Here is a 24,076-nt window from a genome sequence, read left to right as displayed (position 1 = left end):
CCAGGAACGGCCCGTTAATTTTAAGGGAGAATTAGTCACTTCACAGTGGACCTCTGAGAACCAAGTCATCAAAGTTAACCAGCACTGGGACAAAATTACCAAAACTCACAGGGAAAAGGACTGAAAACCTGAACAGGGCAGAAGCAAGACAGGACGCGAAATCACTGCTCTCAACTCAGCCCCCACAGAAAAGCCCAGGCCCAGATGGCTTCAGGGCGTACTGTGACAAATGTCTATAGCAAAAATAACAAGACTGCTTCCATAAGCCTCAGGATGCAACCCTTCCAGAAAGCAGAAGGGAACAATTCGGGAAGGCCGGCATCGCCCTGGCACAATGCCAGAGGCAGCGTGGTCGCAGATCTGCACATCAGACCCACACCTCCCAGGCCCGGCTTCTGTGTAGTGTTTTCAGCTGAGAAGATTAAGCTGCAGAAAGAAGAAATGGAAATGCCCACAGCCCTGGCCTCGAAAGAAGCAGAGAGTGGACCTCGGGCGTGGGTCCCAGCACGTGGCCTCGAGAGAAGTAGTGAGTGGACCTCGGGAGTGGGTCCCAGCACGTGGCTGGCGGGAGAGTCCATCCCGCCAGGCTTACTTGTCTTCCTCTTCCGTCGGGTGGGAGTGCGTGGCGTCAGGGGGCGCTGATACACGGCGGTGCTCAGGCCAGTCGCCACGGCCTCGATGGCTTCGTCCAGCAGGGAAGACCCAAGGCGCCCAGGTGTGTGCTACAGGCAAAGGGGTGGTGCCGTCAGATGCCCTTGGGGCCTCAGCCAGGCCAGCACAGACCCCAAATGGAGCCCAGAACACAGCCCACAACGGCAGCCAGAGAAGCAGGACAGCCTCCCCACCCGCCACCCGCAGCAGCCACGGCCCGGCCTTCCTCTCCCCTGCCAGAGCCTGCCAAGCACTCCCACGGGGGCAAGGCCAGGACAGCCTGGGACGGCTCTGGGAGGCAAGCTCAGGGCTGGAATGGAGGGCAAGGTCAGGCAGGCACCGAAAACAGTGGAGTTCTTGGTGGAGGAAGAAGGGCACAGGGCGGAGCTCAGAGCAGAGCCCATGGCAAGCCCTGAGAGCCGGGATCCTGCACAGGTGTGGGGGTGGTATGCAACAGGGACGAGGGAAGGGGCAGGCGGGTGGGGGACAGACAGCATCCCAGGGGCACACGGGAGGGCACCAGTCACTGTGGCAGGGGCAGCGCAGGTACTGGGCAGGGCGCTGGACAGGGACAGCCCCCGCGCCACCCAGCCTTCTCAGTCCACTCCAAATTCAGCGTTAGGCTTGCCAAGGGCACACACCACATGCCCACAGCCCAGACCCTCCTGCTTGTCCAATGCCCAGGGAAAGGCTGCTGTGAGGACGGAGGCTGCAGGGAGCACCTGAAACCGAGCACCAGGTCCAGTGCAAGAGGAAAGTGCTCACAGGTACCCGAAGGGAGCGGTGCTGGCACGGGGCCTGGGGAACAAGGGGGGTTTCCAAGAGCCCCCACCCCCGGGGCCAGGCTTCACCTGCCCCTCAATACCCAGCTCCAGGCACTCCGAGAGGCAGCCCCACCTTGGGCCGCTGGGCTCACTCTGGGGTGCACTCACCTGCAACCCTCAGCAGGCCGAAGAACACGAGCCGTCGGGGCCGGGAGGACCCCATGTGCCGAAGACGCCCCTCCCACCCACCTGGACTGCTGAGACCACTCTGGGCAGCTGGGGCTCTGGGACTGGCGTCAGGGCTGGGCCACCCACCTGGACCCTCCTGGCCGTGGAGATCCGATTCCGGTTCACGGTTGCTCTCACTCTCTCACTCTGCCGTGTCCTGGCTATCGCCCGGGTCCTACCTGCTCGAGGCCGAAGCCTGCTAGTGGTGGGCACCACGTCGGCCAAGAGCAGGGAGACCTCCTCCTCACTCACGGGACCCGCATCTGGAAGAAGCCCCAGAGCCGATGTGCCACACTCAGGCCACACGCCTCCCCCAACAGCTCCCCCTGTGGCTGCCGGCCGTGCAGCAGCCCTGGCTTGGGCTGACCTGTGCACAGGACCCAGGGCTGCTCATGGAGCCTGGTGCTCCTAACACTGAGGACCAGAACCCCCCAGCCAATGGACCCCACACACATCCCCGAGAAGACGAGCCGGAGACAGCCCTAGACGTCCTCCCGATATCGCAGCCGAACCTAACCCCGGGGACTGCAGAGCGGACAGTGAGAAGGCCCATGTGCGCCTTGGGACGGGAGCAGTGTCCTTACCAGCGGCAAGGACAATGCCGGGGGCAGCGCATTCCGGGCAGAACCACTCGTTCACCGGCACCTCCTGGAGAGGGGGGTCCAAGCATTCCATGTGGTACCTACATGAGAGAGCAGCGCCAGAGCGTCCGGGTGCTGCTCACAGCTTTCCCAAACCTCCTCAAGTGAGGGGACCACAAAGCAGGCCTCCAATGGCACCCAAATCTGCGATGATGCATTCTGTTATGGGCTGACCTGCATCCCCCCAAAATTCCTAAGAAGCCCTAACCCCCGATGTGACAGCAGGTAGAGATGGAACCTTTTATTTATTTTTATTATTAATTTTTTTTTGAGACGGAGTCTTGCTCTGTCACCCAGGCTGGAGTGCAGTGGCGCAATCTCGGCTCACTGCAAGCTCCGCCTCCTGGGTTCACGCCATTCTCCTGCCTCAGCCTCTCCGAGTAGCTGGGACTACAGGCGCCCACCACCACGCCCGGCTAATTTTTTTGTATTTTTAGTAGAGACGGGGTTTCATCGTGTTAGCCAAGATGGTCTTGATCTCCTGACCTGGTGATCCACCTGCCTCGGCCTCCCAAAGTGCTGGGATTACAGGCATGAGCCACCGCGCCCGGCCTGTTTTAATTGTTTCTATCGAGCCTTCTGGGAAGGTAGTTTGGGAAGTGCTGCCACTGGTAAGAGGTATCTGTACCCCTCCAAGCAGCGGAGGCTCGGGAGTCTGTGCCAAGATCCTTGAAACTTCACCCCAAAGACCCCAGACAGCCCTGAGTAAGGCAAAAACAATCAAGGGAAGGGAGTCGAGCTGATGATTTCCCTGAAAATTGAGGCTGAATCAACTGAACGTAACTACCACTTACCACAGGGCTGAACTGTTCTGGGATCTAAGGTACGAGTTAAACAAGAGTAAACCCATTCTCCCAAGAATCCTGCACTTATGAGAAGGTGTCCGCTGTGTGGCCCTCACCGGGGCCATACAAGAAAGACAGGAGACAGGCATGCAGGAAGACAAGCCGACTGCCCCGGGTGCATGACACACCCTGCCAGGCCAGCACAGAGGGGCGGCGGGGGCAGTGCTCAAAGAGCCTAACTAGGTCCCCTCCTAACATCTGCTCTTATAGAAGTTCTCTGGGGACAAAGGCAAGGATGAGCAGTACCTTCTTTCAAAGAATTCCAAAGTCTGAAAATGTCCAACCCACTTTCCCACCACTGAGCTCCGGCAGCCTTGGAGGAGGCTGCAGCTCACTTGAGCCCCGAGCAGAAGGCCCCTCTGCGCCCGGCAGGCACCCATCCACAGCCAGGCCAGGCCTGTGTCCCCCACGCTCATCCCCGAGAAGAGGAGACTGGCTGCAAGTTTAAATACGAGCACGGGGACAAGGAGGGCCACCAAGACCTGCCCAGCTATGGTGCAGGCACCCATGGCTCCACCTGCACAGGGAGCTTGGTGGCCCTGCTGAGAGCAGAATCACCCTGCAGCTGAAGGTGCTCAGATCTGACCTGCCCAGGGAGGGGAGGGCCACACCTAACAGGCCTCAGTGAGCCGCTGCACTGCCTCCCTGGTGAACGCACACTTTTAAATTAGATTGTAACTTAAAAAAGAAAAAAATCAGAAACTGTATCTTATTTCATGTAACGTCAGTGTATCTACAGATAGTCTTTGTTTTGTTTTTTTGTTTGTTTTTAGTCTCTCTGGAGTGCAGTGGTGCAATCGCAGCTCACTGCAACCTCCGCCTCCCACGTTCAAGGTATTCGCGTGCCTCAGCCTCCCAAGGATTGGGGGTTACAGGCCTGAACCACCACGCCCGGCCAATTTTTATATTTTTAGTAGAGGTGGGGTTTCCCCATGCTGGCCAGGCTGGTCTCGAACTCCTGAGCTCAGGTGATCCACCTGCCTTGGCCTATTGTGATTCCAATTTGACATGAGGAACTGAGTAACTTTAGACACGTGATTTTTAAGTCAGATGTAACTGAAAACTTAGCAGACTGCAAATAGTAACGGTATGGAAATGTTTAGAAGTATGAGAATCGTTATATTGATCGGTTTTAATGTTTTAGATCCACCAGGGTTTTTATGTACTTGCGCTGTTTTATCTGCCAAGTAATTCAAGTAGTGTAGGTAGAAAAAAAATCAATATATCAAATTTGTAAATGTAATTTATAATAAAAAATTTTAATTAAGTTGTAAACATTCCCAAGAGCCTTGTTAGAAGGTACTACAACTAGGTTGGGCACAGGGGCTCACGCCTTTAATCTCAGCACTTTGGGAGGCTGAGGTGGGCGATCACTTGAGCCCAGGAGTTCCATACCAGTCTGGCCAACATGGTGAAACCCCGTTTCTACCTAAAATACAAAAATTAGCCAGGTGTGGTGGCATGCGCCTGTAATCCCAGCTACTGAGGAGGCTGAGGCAGGAGAGTCACTTGAACCTTGAACCGAGGTTGCAGTGACTGACTGCAGAGGTTGCAGTGACTGACTGCAGAGGTTGCAGTGCGCCGAGATGGCACCACTGCACTCCAGCCTGGATGACGGACCAAGACTCTGCCTTGAAAAAAATAAGTAAATGAGTAAAATGAAAGCTAACGGGAAAACTAGGCTTTGTGCGTGAAAACTGGCCTACCAGCTGCCCTCGAGCCACCAGAAGGCTCACGGCCCTGGCCTGCGATGAGGGCCTTGCTCAAGGCCAGCCCAGGCCCTTCCTTCACATGCCCAGGGTGACCACAGCCACAGGTAAAGAGGACCAGTCCCACACATGGGCATGGAGTACTGAGCCGCCCCTCACCTTTTTTATTCTTTTTAAGCATTCTGCGTATGTTCACGGTGTAAGTCAGTCATCAATGGCCAATAAGCACTGTGCCCAGTGCTGCAATGACCAGGCTGCTGGGATACTCAAGGCAGCAGCCCTGCCCTTCAGACTCACAGCAACCAGCTCAGCGCCTGCCGGGGCCGTTGGCAGCAGATGCTCCCAGGAACCCCGAAGAGGTGAGGACCGTCAGGGCAGAGCACTCAGGAAACTCACAAAACGTGGATTTAGGCTCAGACTCGTGAGAAAGGAGGGAAGGCCAGATGTCTGCGAATGTGAGCAGAGGCATGGCTATCTCCTGGCTGCTGGGAGCAGAGGGCAGGACCAAGCAGGGGCTGGGGACCTGGAAGGGCCGGTGGAGCACACTGCAAGGCCCCTGTACTCCCACAGGCCACAAGGAGGGTGAACTGACGACGAGACAAACGTGGTGGCCACCTGCAAGACCCCCGAGGAGGCCCCTGCAGTGTCTGCAAAAGGACAGCCAGCGATTCCTGCACCACAGCAGCATGAGCAGAGCAGAGGCCTGAGTATCTGGCTAAGAACGAGGTGACAGGTGGGGGCACAAGCGGCTGTGGTCAAGGACGAGTCAAAGCCGGGACAACGGGACCACCCGCCCAGAGCGAAGGCCTTCACCAGGAGCCCGTCCGTGTTGCGGCTCCAGCCACACTTCCTGGCTCCGGCTGTTCCATAGTCCACACCTGTTCCTCCAGCCACACCTCCTGGCTCCGGCTGTTCCATAGTCCAAACCCTGACCCAGCTACTTCCCACCCAAGAGAAGGCTCCAAGTCGAGCAGCCTCACTGGTGCTTTCAACAAGGGAAAGATTTCCAGAATCCTCTCTCCATAATTTCACAGCAGAAAAATCACTCAAATCAACAGGGACAGCTCCTTGCAGGAGGCTAATGGGGAAGGGGGCATCTGCTTACAGCCAACGACACAGAGCAGGGATGAGGAGACAACAAGTGTCACAGGCTCCCAGGAAGCCAGGGCCACGCAAGTCCAGAGCAGGCGCTCTCAGCTGTGCCAGGGAGAGCAGCACGTGCAGCATAACTGGACATGCACCGGAGGGTGAAGGAGGAGCAGGGTGAAAGGTGTCCTGGCTCCAAAGCAGCCAGGATGATGGACGCAGGCACAGCCACTCCTCCCCCACAAAGGCTGGGACCAGGACACGTCCTGCCCTCTGGCTGACCAGCCCTACAGCCTCCTGTCTGGCTGTTTTCTTTTTTGTCTTGATGTATTACCTGCACTTCTGTGAGCAGCCTCAGAATGTTTTTGGGGGAAAGACTGAAGTATAAATGAGTGTAACAGGAAGGCCTGCAGGTGCCTGTGGTCCGCAGAACTGAACCGTGCTGCTGAGGGTGGTGAGCACAGCTCCAGGTGCTGGGACTCAGGCTTCACAGAGCGAAGAGGCTCTGCATCCCTCCTGTGCTTGGTCCGCCTTGCGCGCAGCAGGGCACGTGTGCCAGTCCCAACCGTCCCTTACCCCGCATCGCAGCCATCACAGAGCAAAAGCCTGTCCTCGCGGTCGCTCCTGCCGCACACCTCACAGAAGGTCGGGTCCTCCTCCTCTTCCTCACTCGCTTTGGTGTTCTCCACTGGGATCTAGGACAGAACCGCCGGTCACACATCACACAGGACCCAAACTCCCCGTGTCAATCCCCACCATGATACACAGGTAATCTGGAATCGACCGACTGGCTTCAGATTCCTCCGTGGGCTCAGCGCGCACACAGGGATTTTTATGTTCTCTACCATCTCAGGGTGGTGATCTAAGAGGAAAACATTCAACGGAAAGCAAAGTATGATGCACGGAAAGGAGCGGGTAAACCCTGTGGCCCCAAAGTGGAGTAATCAAGGAGGGCGAGGCAGCAGGTGCTGGACTGCCACGGAAGAGCAAGATCTGCCTGTTAAAAAAAAAAAAAAAAAAAGTCCGGGCGCGGTGGCTCACACCTGTAATCTCAGCACTTTGGGAGGCCGAGGCGGGTGGATCACGAGGTCAGGAGATCGAGACCATCCTGGCTAACATGGTGAAATCCCGTCTCTACTAAAAATAAAAAAATTAGCCAGGCGTGGTGGCGGTTGCCTGTAGTCCCAGCTACTCGGGAGGCTGGGGCAGGACAATGGTGTGAACCCGGGAGGTGGAGCTTGCAGTGAGCCGAGATCGCAACACTGCACTCCAGCCTGGGCGACAAAGCAAGGCTCAGACACGCACACACACGCACACACACACACACACCCAGGCACACCCGGGCGCGACAAAGCAAGGCTCAAAGCAAGGCACGCGCAGGCGCATGCACACACACACACACACACACACACACACACACACACACACACACCCCGGGTGCAGCGGCTCACGCCTATAATCCCAGCACTTTGGGAAGCTCAGGAGGGAAGATGGCTTGAGCCTAGGAGTTCAAGACCCACCTTGGACGACATAGTGAGACCTTGTCTCTACTTAAAAAAAAAAAAAAAAAAAAAAACAGTCGGGTGTGGTGGCTCACGCCTGCGGACCCAGCTCTCAGGAAGTTGAGGCAGGAGGATTGCTTGAGCCCAGGAGGCTGAGGCTGTAGTAAGCTGTAACTGTGCTACTGCACTCCAGCCTGGGTGAAAGAGCAAGATGGTGTCTCAAAAATAAAGAGCTCTGAGCAGATGGGCCAGAGAGCTGCTCCCAGATGTGATGGGTACAGGGTTGGGGTCGAAGGGACATCCCAGGAGCTGGCAATATCTCTGCCTCTAACCCCCAACCTGGACCCCAAACCCCCCAGACAGGGCTCATGGCCACAAGGGGCACCTGAGTTGATTTCTATGAAGCATTTAACCAACCCTCATTTCAGGAGAGCAAGCCCACTTTGGAAAGCACGCTCTGTCCCACAGGGCCGGGACAGAAGCACGGCTAGGGCCCCCACGGCAGCATCCACACTCACCTTTCTTAATATTTTACCACCAAATTGAGCTCGAATACAAATGCACTTAAATAGAGTTCGATCAACTGGACAGGAATTGGCATTCTGTGAGAAATAAAAACAGGATCAGAATCTTGTAAATCACTTTCACTTAGAGGTCAAAAATTTCTTTTACACTGAAAATCAAGTATCTGCTAAATGCCTCCGTGTGCCAGGCCCTCCACTAAGCTGCTGGCAACACAGCAGTGGAGGGAGCACAGCGAGCCTTGCTTCCCTGCGGAGCAGCTGCTAGCCCTGGCGGGGAGGGAAGAGCAGCTCCATGAACGCGTAGGATCTCAGTGACAAGTAAGAACAATAAAGGGAGGATGGACAGGCATGGGGGCGGCATCGTGCACAGGCCCCTCTGCGGTGAACCCGTTCAAATCTTCTGCTAACTTTTCCAAAAGACTGTTGGACATTCACTAGTAAATTTTTAGAATTTCTTTTCATTGGCCAGCAGTGAGGGCTCACACCTGTAATCCCAGCACTTTGGGAGGCCGAGGCAGGCGGATTACCTGAGTTCAGGAGTTCGAGACCAGCCTGACCAACACGGAGAAACCCCATCTCTACTAAAAATACAAAATTAGCTAGGTGTGGTGGCGCGTACCTGTAACCCAGCTACTCGGGAGGCTGAGGCAGGAGAATCGCTTGAACCCGGGAGGTGGAGGTTGTGGTGAGCCGAGATGGCGCCACTGCACTCCAGCCTGGGTGACAAAAGCCAAACTCCATCTCAAAAAAAAAATTTATTTTCACAGCATGGATAACAGTCAAGTATGCATTGCAAATTTATTTTTGCCTTTATTAATAGTGTTCTGACCTACATAAGATCTTTATGTTGGCTTTATTAAGGTACACCATACACAGGAAAACACTGATTTTAACTGAATAATTCCATCGGCTCTGACACATGTACGACCTGCAGAGTCCCCACCCTGGTCTTTGGGCCCTTCCCGCTCCCACCTGGGTGTGGTTAGGTCTTCCCGGGGTTTCTCAGGATTGGAGTTGCAGCATGGACTCCGCCCACGGCATTCTGCCCTCCCTAGCACTGAAGAGACACCGCCACACAAATGGCCCACGTGTCCATTCCCCTGTGAACATCGACGGACGTGTCTTGGTGTGGGCGCACTTCTGTTTATCTTGGGTAAACACCCAGGAATACATGTGCCTTTGAGGTTGTACGTGTGACACCCCCGCCTCTGGAGTCTGGGGTGCCCTCCTACCTACCAGCTCAAGGGGCGTGCGGCAGCACCTCCCATGGTGGGACTGGGGTTCCCAGAGGAGCCCTGCTGCAGAACCCCGCACGCTCCGTGCCCGTTTGCACACACTCTCTCAGGCTGAGCCCCGCACGCTCCATGCCTGTTTGCAGAAATTCTCTCAGATTTTTTAGGAAATCCTTCCCTTTCATCACAGACCTATCCGTGCTTTCTTTTCAAAGTTTCAGTTTTGCTTTCTAATTCGAGATCTTGAATCCATCCAGCATCGTGTGTGTGCTGTGAGCAGTCCCCAGCTGATCTGCCCCACAGGCACCGCCTGTCTCCCCCTGAGTATGTCCAGGTCTATTTCAGGCCCCTGCAAAACCCCTGGGACTGGTTTCTATTCCTGGACTGATTCCAGTTTAATCACTGTAGTTTTATAAATCATAATATCCAATAGGCAATTTCTCCCCTTTTCAAAGCTATCGTGGCAATTCTTGGTGCCTTCCTGTCCTCCTGTGTTGACTTCACAACACATCAAGCGCCCTGAACTCCTGCTGGGAAGGACGGAATCAGCATCCCCGCCCTCTCTACGGAGCAAGACGTCTCAAAAGGGAAGGAGCCTTGCTTCATTCAGTCACAGCTGTGTTACAAAAGCTCTTTAAATGTCTTACACTTCTCTTTATGACTTATTTCTAAACACAATTTTAATCTTTATTAACCTCGTATCCAGTAATCTTGCTAAGCAGCATTCTAACAGTTCATTTGTAAGACTTCTTTTTTTTTTTTTTTGAGACAGTGTCTCGCTCTGTCACCAGGCTGGAGTGCAGTGGCGCAATCTCAGCTCACTACAACCTTCAACTCCCAGGTTCAAGTGATTCTCCTGCCTCAGCCTCCCAAGTAGCTGGGACTACAGGCACGTGGTACCATGCATGGATAATTTCTGTATTTTTAGTAGACACAGGGTTTCACCATGTTGGCCAGGATGGTCTTGATCTCTTGACCTCATGATCCACCCACCTCGGCCTCCCGAAGTGCTGAGATTACAGGCGTGAGCCACCGCGCCTGGCCCCATTTGTAAGATTTCTATACTGACAAACTTGTTTGCAAATGCCCTCTCCTGCCCAATACTTATCTAATAAATGCCAGACAGAAAATACACAGCAAACACTGTATCTTGTTCCTCAATTTAAATGAAAGCTTCACTTCCCAAAAGAAAAATCTACAAAAAAATAAATAAATAAAAATGGCCGGGTGTGGTGGCTCATGCCTATAATCCCAGCACTTTGGGAGGCCGAGGCGGGCAGATCACCTGAGGTTGGGAGTTCAAGACCAGCCTGACCAACATGGTGAAACCCTGTCTCTACTAAAAATACAAAATTGCCCTAGCGTGGTGGCAGGCACCTGTAGTCCCAGCTACACGGGAGGCTGAGGCAGGAGAATCACTTGAACCTGGAAGGTGGAGGTTGTGGTGAGCCAAGATCGCGCCATTGCACTCCAGCCTGGGCGACAAGAACAAAACTCCGTCTCAAAAAAAAAAAAAAAAAAAAGGAAAATCTAAGCCTGAATCTACTGTGGGCTGTGGACCCACCACAACAGAACAGGAACAGGAAGTACCAGAGCCAGACTTTGGGTGACGTCACAGCCTGCCACCAGCAGCAGCATGAGCAATGTCTGGGTCCTGCTTCAAACTAAGCATACAGGCAATTTTCAGCTACTCAGTGAAACAGAACAGGAGGACCCAATCACTAGGAACCCTGGGCGAGGTCACGGTCCTGAGGAGAGCCGGGGACAGCACGGGCTGCCGGTACAATCGCAGGGAGGGGAGGGAGTCAAGAGGTAGCGGTGTCGGAGCTGAACCCTGAGTACAGAGGCCGGGGACTCATTAGTCACCCTCCTGAGTACAGAGGCCGGGGACTCATTAGTCACCCTCCTGAGTACAGAGGCCGGGGACCCGTGAGTCGTCCTCAGACTGCAAGCTCTACTTTTCTGACATTTTTCACAATAAAGTATTCAGAAAGGGAGGGGCGAGCCGACTGCTTCTAAAAGTTCATTTTGAAATATAAAATACACTGCACGTTTACAGTAAACTCTATTCACCTGTTTTAAGGACAGTCCCTTCTGATGGCGGCTATTGTGACTGAGTGCCAAATCGTACCAGTGTTTTCTGTATCAACTGAGAGAACCACATGTCAAGGCAGCAAAGTGCCCATGCACCACAGCACACCTGCCTCTGGCTCGCAGGCCAAGATGGGCCCTACGTCAACCAGGGTTTCTGCAGCTGGTCCCGGGAGACCCACGGCCATCCTCTCTCCTGCCCCTGACCGATACACCACAAACGCCCCACATGAGCTCCCCACACCCCCAAGAGCCATGATGCTCACAAAGCAAAGGCCAAGCCAGACTCAATCCTGTGGCCCCAGGGTCAGCCACAGAGCAGACAGCTAGGGCCTCCCAAGAGGCGGAACACAGGCTGGGTCACCTATAAACAGGGAGGCCATCCTGAAGGGAGGAAGAGCCCAACCAGAGGTGAACTCACCTTGGACCATTCGACAATGCAGTCCAGGCAGAAGTAATGGGCACAGTTCTCCGGCGTCCCCACGGCCTGGTCTCTGAATGTGTTGAGACAGATTGGGCAGCTCTCTGCATCATCATCAGAATTAAAAGAGCCGGCAGCTTTCAGTTTCCCCTGAGTACCTGCCACCGCCAGCAATGTCTCCCCGTCGTCTTCAGAATCCTCGGAACCTGGAGAGGAAACATGCCAGCTGGTGCAAGCAGGACTGGCAGCGTGAACTGCCACACTGGAGGCAAGCGGGCCCAGACTGCGCTCAGGACACCAGGTCTGCAATGCAGAGCCCACCTCCCCGTGGGCTCCTGCCACTTACCTCCACGTCCACGCTCAGCGCATCCACAACCCCAGGAGCCCTGCCCCGCACCTAACCTGAAGCCTCGGGTGCCCTGCACCGAGGGGCGGGAAGCTGAGTGTCCTGAGTGCCAGATCAGCTCCTCTAAGCTGAGCCTGGGGCTGAGGCAGACCTCGAGAGGCAGGGCAGCCCTGGGGCGCGGCACAGGTCCCAGAGACCATCAGGTTCATTTCGGAGCCTCCAAGCGAGCCCCTCAGTGAAGCAGCCCCCTGACAGCAGCCCCCGTTTCCAACGCCCCCTTCTCAAAGCATGAGGACCACAAACCATCTGTCCGCGGACAGGAATTCGTTCTGAGGTTGCCCGTTCCTCCTCCCTGTGGGAGGCAGAGCACAGGCTCCTAACTGGGCCACTGACCGCAACTGTTCTGGCCAATTCAGAGTGGTTCTGAGGCTACGCCTTGACCAGCAGGGAGAGGGAGATGCTCTGAGTTCAACACGGCAGAGCCCATACGTGCACTGCTATTTTCTTTCCACCAAACTGCACTGAAACAACGCTGAGGTAAACAGAACACAAGTTCCCACGGGAAGAGGAGCACACTAGGTGTGGGTGGGAGGTTGCTCCTCAGCCTCGAGACCCTCCCGGATCCACGCGCGAGGGCGGGACCTGCCAGCACTGGGGCATCACTCCCAGGACCCTGTTATCTGGCAAAGGGAAAGTCACAGTCAGGACAGGAATTTACACTGTTGAAGAGGCTGGGAGAAGTGAGAGCTGCGAGGGAGACCGCAGAATCGTTTTAAGTTTTTATCTTTCATGTGAAGAGTTAAAGAGCTAGTGGTTGGGCGCGGTGGCTCATGCCTGTAATCCCGGCACTTTGGGAGGCCGAGGCGGGCGGATCACGAGGTCAGGAGATCGAGACCATCCTGGCTAACACGGTGAAACCCTGCCTCTACTAAAAATACAAAAAATTGGTGGGCATGGTGGCTCAAGCCTGTAATCCCAGCACTTTGGGAGGCTGAGGCAGGAGGATCACCTGAGGTCAGGAATTTGAGACCAGCCTGGCCAACATGATGAAACCTCATCTCTACAAAAAATACAAAAATAGCCGGGTGTGGTCGTGTGTGCCTGTAATCCCAGCTACTCAGGAGGCTGAGGCAGGAGAATCGCTTGAACTTGGAAAGTGGAGGTTGTTTTGAGCCTAGACTGCACCATTGCACTCCAGCCTGGGCAACAGAGCAAGACTCCGTCTCAAAAAAATAAACAAATAAGTAAATAAAAATACAAAAAATTAGCCGGACGCGGTGGCAGACGCCTATAGTCCCAGCTACTTGGGAGGCTGAAGCAGGAGAATGGCGTGAACCCAGGACACAGAGCTTGCAGTGAACTGAGATTGTGCCACTGCACTCCAGCCTGGGCGACAGAGCGAGACTCCACCTCAAAAAAAAAAAAAAAAAAAGAGTTGAAGAGCTACTGCCTCAAGCTAGAAAGAGCTACTGCCTCAAGCTGGAAAAGGCAGTGTAACAAGTGATTTCCAGCAGGAAACAACCAGGGTGGGAAAAGCAATGAGAATGAAAGCTTCTAGGCCCCAGCAACACGGGCCTTGCCCGTGGAATAACTCCCTCCTCAACATGTTTCCCACCAGTTAGGGACCCACTGGTTACTTCTTCACATTTAAAAAACGGTCCTGGCCAGGCGCAGTGGCTCACGCCTGTCATCCCAGCACTTGGGAGGCCAAGGCGGGTGGATCACCTGAGGTCAGGAGTTCGAGACCAGCCTGGCCAATATGGTGAAACCCCATCTCGAATAATTACTGGTAATAAAAATTACCCAGGCGTGGTGGTGCGTGCCTATAACCTGAGCTACTCGGGAGGCTGAGGCAGGAGAATCACTTGAACCCGGGAGGCGGAGGGTGCACTGAGCCGAGATCGCGCCACTACACTCTAGCCTGGGCACCAAGAGTGAAACTCGGTCTCAAAAAAAAAAAAAAAGGTCCTGGAGAAATAAAGAGAAGTGTTCACTGAAGCTCTGCACACACTGGCTATACCAACACCTCTCCAGTGCCTTCCCATGCCCTTCCTTCAGGGCGCTCAGCCCTCAGGGGCTCCAGGTCTCCGTAAACCTTGTCTCTTCACAGCCCCCCGCCCTGGCCTGCCACCCCTGCCCAGCCACCTCCTCCTGCCCCTCAGGTGGCAGCTTGCATTCTCCGGAAGCCTCTCCCCACCCCAGGTCCATGGAGCCTGTCCCTTCCCTGGACGCCCACAGCTCTCAGTGTTTGCGACCCTGTCCCCCAGCTGCTGTATGACGCACTGTGTTTGCTGCTGGAAGGTGAGCGCAGACACGGTGGGGGCCCTGCTGAGGCTCCACCACCTTCACTCCAGCCCCCAACCCAGAGTCTCTGGCATCCAATGTGCCCTCAGGATCTCAAGGACAGAGTCACCTGGTGGCCCTGACGGCCCACGCTTTCAGCCCTGGCAATGCCAGAACCGGTGCGGAGACCTGCTACAGACGAACCAGAGCCCTAACCCAATGCTGGGAGTGAGCAGGGGAGCCCCTTGGGACCTGCAGACCCAGCAGACGCGCAGAGCACGTGCAGAGCTAAACACAGAACTCTGGAAGGACATGGCCAACACACATTGGCTCAGGCCATGAGTGCCATTCCCTCACCAACAGTCTCAAATAGGAGGGTTACCTTCTGGAACATTCTAACCCTGATAAACACAGGGCTATGTGGAAAGACTGCGACACACAGATCACAGTAGCCACTTGAAGACCACAGATTTTCCAGCCCAAGAGTGATGTCAGAAGGAAAGCAGTGGAAAGGCAAAGTTCTGAGGCTGAGCTCGGCCTCCCTCTGTGGAAGCAACCACAGTGGGGCCGGGGCAGGGCCACCTCCTTGGTGGCCTCACAGGCTGTGCACCACCAAGGGTGACGGCAACACAGGACAGGAAGGAGGTACCACCAGCGCACCCCACGGACTTGTCTCCCCTTTGAGACATCATCTCGCTCCATCATCCAGGCTGGAAATGCAGCCTCGACTTCCTGGGCTCAAGGGTCCTCCCACCTCAGCCTCCTGCGTAGTTGAGACCATAGGCCTGGGCCACCACACCCAGCCCAGACTTGCCCTTTAAAGTATTGTTCTCTCAAAAGAAGTTCAAAGGCACAACCATCAGCCAATTGTAAGTGAGCTGAGAATTTTTTTTCTTTTTGAGACAGTCTTGCTCTGTGGCCAGGATGGAGTGTGGTGGCGTGATCTCAGCTCGCTGCAGCCTCGACCTCTTGGGCTCAAGCAATCCTCCCACCTCAGCCTCCTGAGTAATGGGGATTACAGGTACGCACCACCGTACCCAGCTAATTTTTGTGGGGTTTTTTTGTTTGTTTGAGACAGAGTCTCGCTCTGTTGCCCCGGCTGGAGTGCAGTGGCCTGATCTTGGCTCACTGCAAGCTCCGACTCCCAGGTTCAAGCAATTCTCCTGCCTCAGCCTCCCGAGTAGCTGGGATTACAGGCGCATGCCAACACGCCTGGCTAATTTTTCTATTTTTAGTAGAGACGGGGTTTCACCATGTTAGCCACGATGGTCTCGATCTCCTGACCTCGTGATCCGCCCGCCTCAGCCTCCCAAAGTGCTGGGATTACAGGCGTGAGCACCGTGCCCAGCCAGCCAGAATTTCTTTTTCTTCCTTTGAGATGGAGTCTCACTCTGTCGCCCAGGCTGGAGTGCAATGGCATAATCTCTGCTTGCTGCAACCTCCGCCTCCTGGGTTGAAGCCATTCTCCTGTCTCAGCCTCCCGAGTAGCTGGGATTACAGGCATGTACCACCACGCCCGGCTAATTTTTTGTATTTGTAGTATAGAAGGGGTTTCACCATGTTGGCCAGGCTGGTCTCGAACTCCTGACCTCACGTTATCCACCTGCCTTGGCCTCCTGAAGTGCTGGGATTACAGGCACGAGCCACTGCGCCCAGCCTGAATTTCTTAATAAAATCATAAAATCACACAATGCATCTGTCAGCTCTCTTAGGAGTTCTGTTCAGATGAGAAAATGAACTACAAGAGGGTCAGGAGGTCCCAGGCTACAGCAAACCCCGGATCATGCTAAACCCATCCTGTACCTATCTGCTGATGGCATGCCTTTGTCAGGGCGTGGGGGGCAGGGGGTTGCCAGGATCTTTCTTCTCCTTCCATGGGGAGCTCCAGTCCGGTTACATTCTCCCCAAAACACCACAGCTCATGTTGTTCAGTGTTCTCAGACATTTTAATTTTTTGCCCTCAACAGAGAAGAGACCTATTACGTTGTCAAACTGAACTTCAAAATGAAGGACTACAGCCAGGCGCGGGGGCTCACGCCTGTAATCCCAACACTTTGGGAAGCTGAGGTGGGCAGATCACGAGGTCAGGAGTTTGAGACTAGCCTGGCCAACGTGGTGAAACCCCGTCTCTACTAAAAATACAAAAATTAGCCGGGCATGGTGGCAGGCGCCTAAAATCCTGGCTACTCGGGAAGCTGAGGCAGGAGAATTGCTTGAGCCCAGGAGGCGGAGGTTGCAGTGAGCCAAGATTGCATCACTGCACTCCAGCCTAGGCAACAGAGCAAGACACCGTCTCAAAAAAAAAAAAAGAAAAGAAAAGAAAGGCCAGGTGTGGTGGCTTACGCCTGTAATCCTAGCACTTTGGGAGGCCAAGGAGTCGGATCACAAGGTCAGGAGATTGAGACCATCCTGGCTAATGCAGTGAAACCCCGTCTCTACTAAAAATACAAAAAATTAGCCAGGCGTGGCCGGGCGCAGTGGCTCACGCTTGTAATCCCAGCACGTTGGGAGGCCAAGGCGGGCGGATCACGAGGTCAGGAGATCGAGACCACGGTGAAACCCCGTCTCTACTAAAAATACAAAAAAAAAAAAAAAAAAATTAGCCAGGCGTAGTGGCAGGCGCCTGTAGTCCCAGCTACTCAGGAGGCTGAGGCAGGAGAATGGTGTGAACCCAGGAGGTGGAGCTTGCAGTGAGCCGAGATCGCGCCACTGTACTCCAGCCTGGGTGACAGAGTGAGACTCCGTCTCAAAAAAAAAAAAAGGAGGACTACAGGTCAGGCACAGTGGCTCACTTGAGGTCAGGAGGAGTTCCAGACCAGACGGTGAAACCCCGTCTCTACTAAAGATACAAAAAGTAATTAGACAGGTGTCATGGTGCGTGCCTGTAATCCCAGCTACTCACGAGGCTGAGCCAGGAGAATCACCTGAACCCAGGAGGCAGAGGTTGCAGTGAGCTGAGATGGCACCACTGCACTCCAGCTTGGGCAACAGAGCGAGACCCTGTCTCAAAAAAAAAAAAAAAAAGAAGGACTACAAATAAAGTGAGCCGTCACCACAGCTGAAGACGAGTCCTCACTGCAGGTGACCACAGGGACATGGCCAGCTGCGATGACGACAGCACTCTCACGGAGGATGTGTCATAAAAGGCTGTCCCCATCACGACAAGAGGAAACACAGGAGCCGGCGTGAACACCAGCTGTCTCACCAGATCTGTCTTCCAGGTCTTCCTCCTCAGACACCCCCTCGTCTTCTCCGTCTGTGCCGTCTCCATGCTCGCTGTCGCTGTCGTCCCCAGAGTCCCCACTGCTGCCCTCGCTGCTTTCTTCTAGACACCAGGGTGAGACACAGGCCGCAGGGCGGCGTCAAGACCATGTGGCAGAGAGCAGGGTTGCTTTGCACAGGCACAGAGGCGTCAGGAGCACCTGCCAAACGGCTAACGGCTTCCCCAGGGCCGGCAAGGTGGGGGCACAAGCAAGGAAAGGGAACATCTTTTTGTTCAACATTTGTGTTGTTTGCATTAAAAATAAAACAAAAGAATATACTACTTCCGCAATTTAAAATCAAAGCATAATTTTCTTAGATTGAAAGTTGACAAGTGACACACACAGATGACCTCCAAAGGGAAATACCAGGCACCCTGCTCCTCCTGGGGACGCCCTACCCGGCGCTGGGCAGCTCACCAAAGTCACCTGCCGGGTCCGCAGGGCCGACCTGTGGGCATCCATCCGGCCCTGGGCTCCGGGCCACAGGCTCATCCAGGCTGTCGTCATCCATTGCTGCACATTGAGCTCAGCTCTGAAAGAAAGCAGAGCCAGGGAACTTCCCAACTGTCCCAGCTGCAAAGAACCCTCTGAAGAGTGATGACCTCTCCCCACAGGCCACATCCCCGTGTCACATCCACCGCCATAGCACATGAAGGGTGGGCCCTAAGATATCACACACAGAACAACCCTCACCAGTATCCCCACAGGCCACATCCCCGTGTCACATCCACCGCCATAGCACGTGAAGGGTGGGCCCTAAGATATCACACACAGAACAACCCTCACCAGTAAGCTTTGCACATGATTCACATTTACAGAGCTACCTGTAAAGCCAGATCCCAGCTGGCCACTGTACCCGGCCAGAAAAAAAAAATTTGTTTTTAACTAAAAAAAAAAAAAAAAAAAAAAAAATAGGTCACATCTGTAACCCCAGTACTTTGGGAAGCGGAGGTGGGCGGATTACCTGAGGTCAGGAGTTTGAGACCAGCCTGACCTACATGGAGAAACCCCATCTTTACTAAAAATATAAAATTAGGCCAGGCATAGTTGCTCACGCCTGTAACCCCAGCACTTTGAGAGGCCGAGGCAGGCGGATTGCCTGAGGTCGGGAGTTGGAGAACAGCCTGGCCAGCATGATGAAACCCTGTCTCTACTAAAAATACAAAAATTAGCCAGGCGTGGTGGCGGGCGCCTGTAATCCCAGCTACTCAGGAAGCTGAGGCAGGAGAATTGCTTGCACCCGGGAGGCGGAGGTTGCAGTGAGCCGAGATCGCGCCACTGCACTCCAGCCTGGGCAACAGAACAAGACTCCGTCTCAAAAAAAAAAAAAAAAGGAAAATTAGCTGGACGTGGTGGTGCCTGCCTATAATCCCAGCTACTCGGGAGGCTGAGGCAAAAGAATCACTTGAACCTGCGAGGTGGGGGTTGCAGTGAGCCAAGATCGCGCCACTGCACACCAGCCTGGGCAATAAGAGCAAAATTCCATCTCAAAAAACTGCAATGCTCCTGAGGAATCGCAACATCGTATACGAACAAAATGGCCTCGTCCTGAGCTGAGGCAGAGCCGGGCTTTATCAGCTGGGCACAAGAGGGGCCTCGGTGACATGTAGGGTGCTCTCCCTGCCAAGGCTGGCCACTGTTGGGATGCCCAGAGGCTCCTCTGACCGCACCCCAACCCCATCCACCAGGGTGCTGCTGAGTCCCCAGTGGTACCCAGAGCTGAGGAGGCAGAAGGCACACAGGCCAGGCCCACCCCTCGGCTCCCAAGGCCACTTGCTCAAGGCACTGACCTGTCAGCCGGGACCCCTGCCCTTCCCACTCTGCAAGGTCACTGTGAAGCCACACAAGACCCAGTACAAAGCCTTGGGAAATCTAGTTGGACACGCTCCTCCTTCCACACCAGGGCCTCAAACTTTGGTCCCAGATAAGGAAGAAGATATGTGCACGTGGTTCATTTCTCATCAGTGCTATTCACTTGTTTCCCAGGCGACCCTCGGAGGAAAGGCCTGTCCTAGGACAGTGAGTCAGGAATCCAGCGAGGCAGTGAAGCCGGCCCTGCAGCACTCTGTTTCCCACCAGGTCCGAGCTCCATCCATGGTCAGAGGAAAGCGCATCGCACAAGAGGCTGGGAAGTAGGGGGCCAGAGCTGCCCTCCAGTTCAGGGCCTCCTTGCATTGGAGCTCAGCTCCCACCACCACTGTGGGCTGCACATGTACCACAGCAACAGGGGAAAGGGGCTGTCAGCGCCACTGCTATCCGGAAACCCCCGGACAACAAACCCTAGTGGGGCTCAGAGACCAGGAAGGCCTCACTTCCCATCTGACAAGACAGTGCAAAACCCTAGATTCTAAGTTGATGCGTTATAAAACAGTGAAGAATGTCAACTCCATCAAACTGTCAACTGCCATATATTACTACCGCCTGGAAACAGCAATTGTAGAAATGGTTTTGCCAAATTAGTAATTAACCTTCCTTCTACCTGCCGCCCTAAGGTGAAGACAACTGGTCGTGATCCCCGCTCAAGGGAGTCTGCAGCCCTGCTGCTTGGTGGACCCAGCAACTCCGCAGAGACGCCCTGCTTGTCCCGCACCTGAATCCCAGAGACACTGGCTCTGAGAGACACACAAGGGCCACAGCCCATCCAGGAGGGTGACCCCTCTCCCATAGCATGCACTGAGACCTAGCAGTGACCACAGTTCTCAGATAAGAGGACCTTAACTCCCTGGCAATAGCTGTGACCACCCTGACAACAGACCCCACATCTTCCTGGGACGCCTGCTCCAACACCTACCCTGCCCCTACTTTGTGCAGCACAAGGCGAATGCAGTCCCTGCCCTGGAGAAACATATCTGAAAGAGGGAGGCAGACTCTCTCACATGAATCTACCAGGGAACACTTCAAAGAGACCACCTAAGAGACAACAGAGGAGGGCTGGGGAAGGAGCAGGGCTGGGGCGGAGGAGCAGGGCTGGGGGGGAGGAGCAGGGCTGGGGGGAGGAGCAGGGCTGGGGGGAGGAGGGGGGGAGGAGCAGGGCTGGGGGGAGGAGCAGGGCTGGGGGGAGGAGCAGGGCTGGTGGAGTCCCAGGGTCCAACTGCCCCGAGTGCATATCCTCACTTGATGATATATTTCACATAGAAAGTGAAAAATGTGGATCGGCAGCCGGGCGCGGTGGCTCACGCTTGTCATCCTAGCACTGAGAGACCAAGGCAGGCAGACTGCCTGAGCTCAGTAGTTCATGACCAGCCTAGGCAACACAGTGAAACCCCGTCTCTACTAAAATACAAAAAATGAGCCGGGCATGGCGGCGTGCGCCTGTAGTCCCAGCTACTCTGGAGGCTGAGGCAGGAGAATTGCTTGAACCTAGCAGGCGGAGGTTGCAGTGAGCTGAGATCGTGCTACTACATGCCACTGGGTGACAGAGCGAGACTCGGTCTCAAAAAAAAAAAAAAAAAAAAATGTGAATCAGCCAGGCGCGGTGGCTCATGCCTGTAATCCAAGCACTTTGGGAGGCTGAGGCAGGCAGCTCACTTGAGCCTGCAAGTTATGAGACCACCTGGGCAACATGGCAAAACTGTTTAAAAAACCAGCTAGGTGTGGTGGAAACCGCCTGTAGTCCCAGCTGCTCGGGAGTCTGAGGTGCAAAGATCACTTCAGCTCAGGAGGTCGAGGCCGCAGTGAGCCATAGTATGTGAACAAACAGCTCCTGGCTTCTCCCTCGACGCACTGAGATTGGGGACCACCTCCAAGGGTTAGGTAGGGCAACAGGCAATGGCAGGGCCTGCCCCAGGGCCGCCAGAAGAGATCAGTGAGGCCGTGTGGGGTTTGGCACATAGGAGCTGGCCAGAAATACCAGCTCAGGAATGAGGCTGAACTTTGCGAGTCCGTGCACCTGTGGGGCTAAGTCCTGAGGCCTTTGAACTTTACCACAGCTGATGAGGGAAGATTCCACAGGCCTCTTACACTCCTCCACCACAGCAACAGGAAGGTTCATATTACGTGAGACTGAACAACATCCTTCCTGGATATCACACAACAGTAACCAGGGGCTATTTTGCCAGAGAACACAAAATAACCCTGGAAGCCTCCGCAGGTACCCTCTGGCACAAGCACCAGGCACAAGACATTCTGGGACCACCAGGAACCTGTAGTCAGGATGCTGGGTTAATGGGGGCCCCTAGCTTAGGACCTCCTGGTTGCACCAGCGGCTCCAACTCCAACACATCTTCCCTTCCCCATACCCACCTCTGCCATGTCCCAGGCCACAGGCCAGGAAGCCATTTCTGCAGAAAAGACCACAGCCCTTCCCAGCTGCTGGCCACCTTCGGCTGGGCTAGCAGAGCTCTGGGGTGGAGGGACCACTGTGGCTCTCCTGCTTGGCCTCCAGATTTGGGGGATTAAAGGGGAAAAGAGAAAACTGGAAAGGCTATTTCTCTCTCTTTTCGAATTCAGGGGAACCAATGCATTGGCAGTCCCAACTGTTACTAAGGAATGAAAAGGGCCTCTGGTGTCCGGGGTGCCTGCAACCCTGTTCCGTGCCAGTCCCAGAACCTGAGTGCCCATCCCAGGCACTGAACAAGCCTGCAGCCAAGTCCAACATCTCAACTCAGGCCGACTTTTATTCTTGTATTCACCATCTGCTGTATCAGCTAGGGTAACTCAAAATTGTCAACTGCAATGGAAGTCAAAAAGGCACGCACAAAGGTCTCCGTGAGCCCGAGATGAACACAGCGCTGCTGAGGGCCAAAGCCAGGCTTGTCAGGGCCATGATGCTGAGGTGTCATCCATCCACTAGTACTCTGACTTAACATTCTTCCAATAAGAAAGAAAACCGAATGGTCCAGGAGAGAGATCAAGTATGCCAAACCCTGCCAAACCCGAAGTCAAACCTCAGCTCGGCCTCAGAGCCTGTCCAGTGACCACTGGCCAGAACGTGGTTCACCCAGCTGACTGCTGTTCTGCTGTTGTCGAAACAAGCACATAAACTCCGAAGAAGGGGTAACACAAGCCTCGTCAAAAGGAGCATGGTAGGAGTCGGGGCTGGCGCGGATCCCCGGCCGCCGGCTCTGCCCCTCCCCGGCTGTGTGGCGCTGGTCAGTTACTTAGCCTTTCTGGGCTCCAATCCCCTCATCTGTAAAAGGGAACGATGCCTACTCCTGAGAGGCTGTTGTGAGGACTGCAAGAGTTAAGGAATAGGAAAACTGCCAGCCACACAGGCCTGTGGACATGCAGACAAAGCCAGAAGCCCACGAAGGCAACCATGCACAGGGGCTGGAAACAAGGCAGCGAAGTCACAGCTCCCTCCCAAAAGCGACAGGGCGGACTCGCAGCGCGCACGAGCGTGGGTGCCACAGGGCGAGGCGGGTGGGCTCTCGCCGCGTCCCTGCAAGCCCAGGACGTCCGCCCGCAGGCCACGGGCCTCCCAGTCTCGGCGGGGCCTCCCGGCGCGCGCGCGTGCGCCCGCCCTCCCGGCCCGCGGCCAGCGCGGCGCAGGCCTCGCCCCGCGGTGCAGGCCGCAGACAAAGCGCGTGGCGCCCACAGGCGGCCCGCGGCCTGGAGGAGCAGGGGCCCCAAGGCCGGCGCGGCCGCCGCACGTACCCGGAAACCTCGCGTCCCGCAGCCGCTCCTGAGCGCTCGCCGCCGCTGCCCGACCGAGAGTCGCTGCTAGGCCCGGCCGCCGCCGCAGCCGCCGCCGCCGCCGCCGCCGTACGCTCTTCGACCCGGAAGTGCACGGCGCCTCTTCCGGGCCCCTCCAGTCCTGCCCCTTGACTGGAACCACTGGGACCAGAGCGGGAAAGAAATGAGTGATGTGAGGAAGGTGCCACTCCTTGCAGCCGGGGGTCTCGAGGCGTTCAAATGACCTCCCTTCCACCTTGGAAACACTGTTTAATGCAGGACTGCCGCCCAGGGATACCAGTATCCTGGAAGAGCTCGTACTGTTTAACCCGCGACCGTGGGCTGGTCCAGGCCGTCCCCCCCGCGGGCGGGACAGCTGGTACCGCCCGGATCTCCGCCCACCGCCCAGGGCGAATGGGAGCTGCTTCCTGTATGTCAGCTCCGCCCCCACGCCCGCAGCCCCGTCCCTCCTCGGGCCCGCAGCCCCACCCCGCCCCCACGCACGTAGCCCCGCCCCACGCACGTAGCCCCGCCCCACGCCCGCGGCCCCGCCCCCACGCCCGCGGCCCCGCCCCCACGACCGCGGCCCCGCCCCCACTCTCGCAGCCCCGCCCCCCGCCCTCAGCCCCTCCCCAGCCCCGCGCGCGGCGGGAGCACCTGAGGAGGACGGTCCTGGAGTCCCCTGCTACCAGCGCCGCGCTCCTCTGACCAAACACTGCCGGAGCCCTCCGTGAGCCGGCTATTCCAGCCCAGCCCCGCTTCCGCCTGTCCCGCAGCAGGCGCGGTGAATCGTGCGCGCTGGCGGACGAGGCGGGCTCGGCAGGACGCGGCCGTGCCGTCCCATGTGGATTTGGCTCCGGGTTGTCCTGAGGATGCC

At 55.7% G+C, this 24,076-nt stretch overlaps 1 protein-coding gene across 9 annotated transcripts in view; it reads right to left on the bottom strand.

Annotated features, from left to right (window-relative positions):
• PHRF1 (PHD and ring finger domains 1) overlaps positions 1-23,339 on the bottom strand; it is a 36,450-nt gene extending 13,111 nt beyond the window's left edge. For 3 of the 9 annotated variants that reach the window (XM_032149282.2, XM_032149289.2, XM_032149285.2), the window contains exons 1-9: positions 23,182-23,337; positions 18,004-18,118; positions 17,529-17,648; positions 11,695-11,900; positions 7,945-8,028; positions 6,501-6,619; positions 2,228-2,325; positions 1,731-1,906; positions 593-722 (exon numbers count right to left, since the gene is read on the bottom strand). In XM_032149282.2, coding sequence (XP_032005173.1) covers positions 593-722; positions 1,731-1,906; positions 2,228-2,325; positions 6,501-6,619; positions 7,945-8,028; positions 11,695-11,900; positions 17,529-17,648; positions 18,004-18,097 — 1,027 coding nt within the window. In that variant the 5' untranslated portion in view covers positions 18,098-18,118; positions 23,182-23,337. Of the gene's footprint in view, positions 1-592; positions 723-1,730; positions 1,907-2,227; positions 2,326-6,500; positions 6,620-7,944; positions 8,029-11,694; positions 11,901-17,528; positions 17,649-18,003; positions 18,119-23,181 lie in introns of all 9 variants that reach the window. The other 6 variants (XM_032149288.2, XM_032149284.2, XM_032149286.2 and 3 more) reach the window with 6 other exon arrangements.
• Between the last annotated feature and the right edge of the window lie 737 nt (positions 23,340-24,076).

Source organism: Hylobates moloch, unplaced genomic scaffold (assembly GCF_009828535.3).
Source record: "Hylobates moloch isolate HMO894 unplaced genomic scaffold, HMol_V3 SCAFFOLD_4, whole genome shotgun sequence".
Lineage (NCBI taxonomy): Eukaryota > Metazoa > Chordata > Mammalia > Primates > Hylobatidae > Hylobates > Hylobates moloch.
Note: the sequence above shows the minus strand (reverse complement) of the source record. Positions and strands in the feature narration are given on the sequence as shown.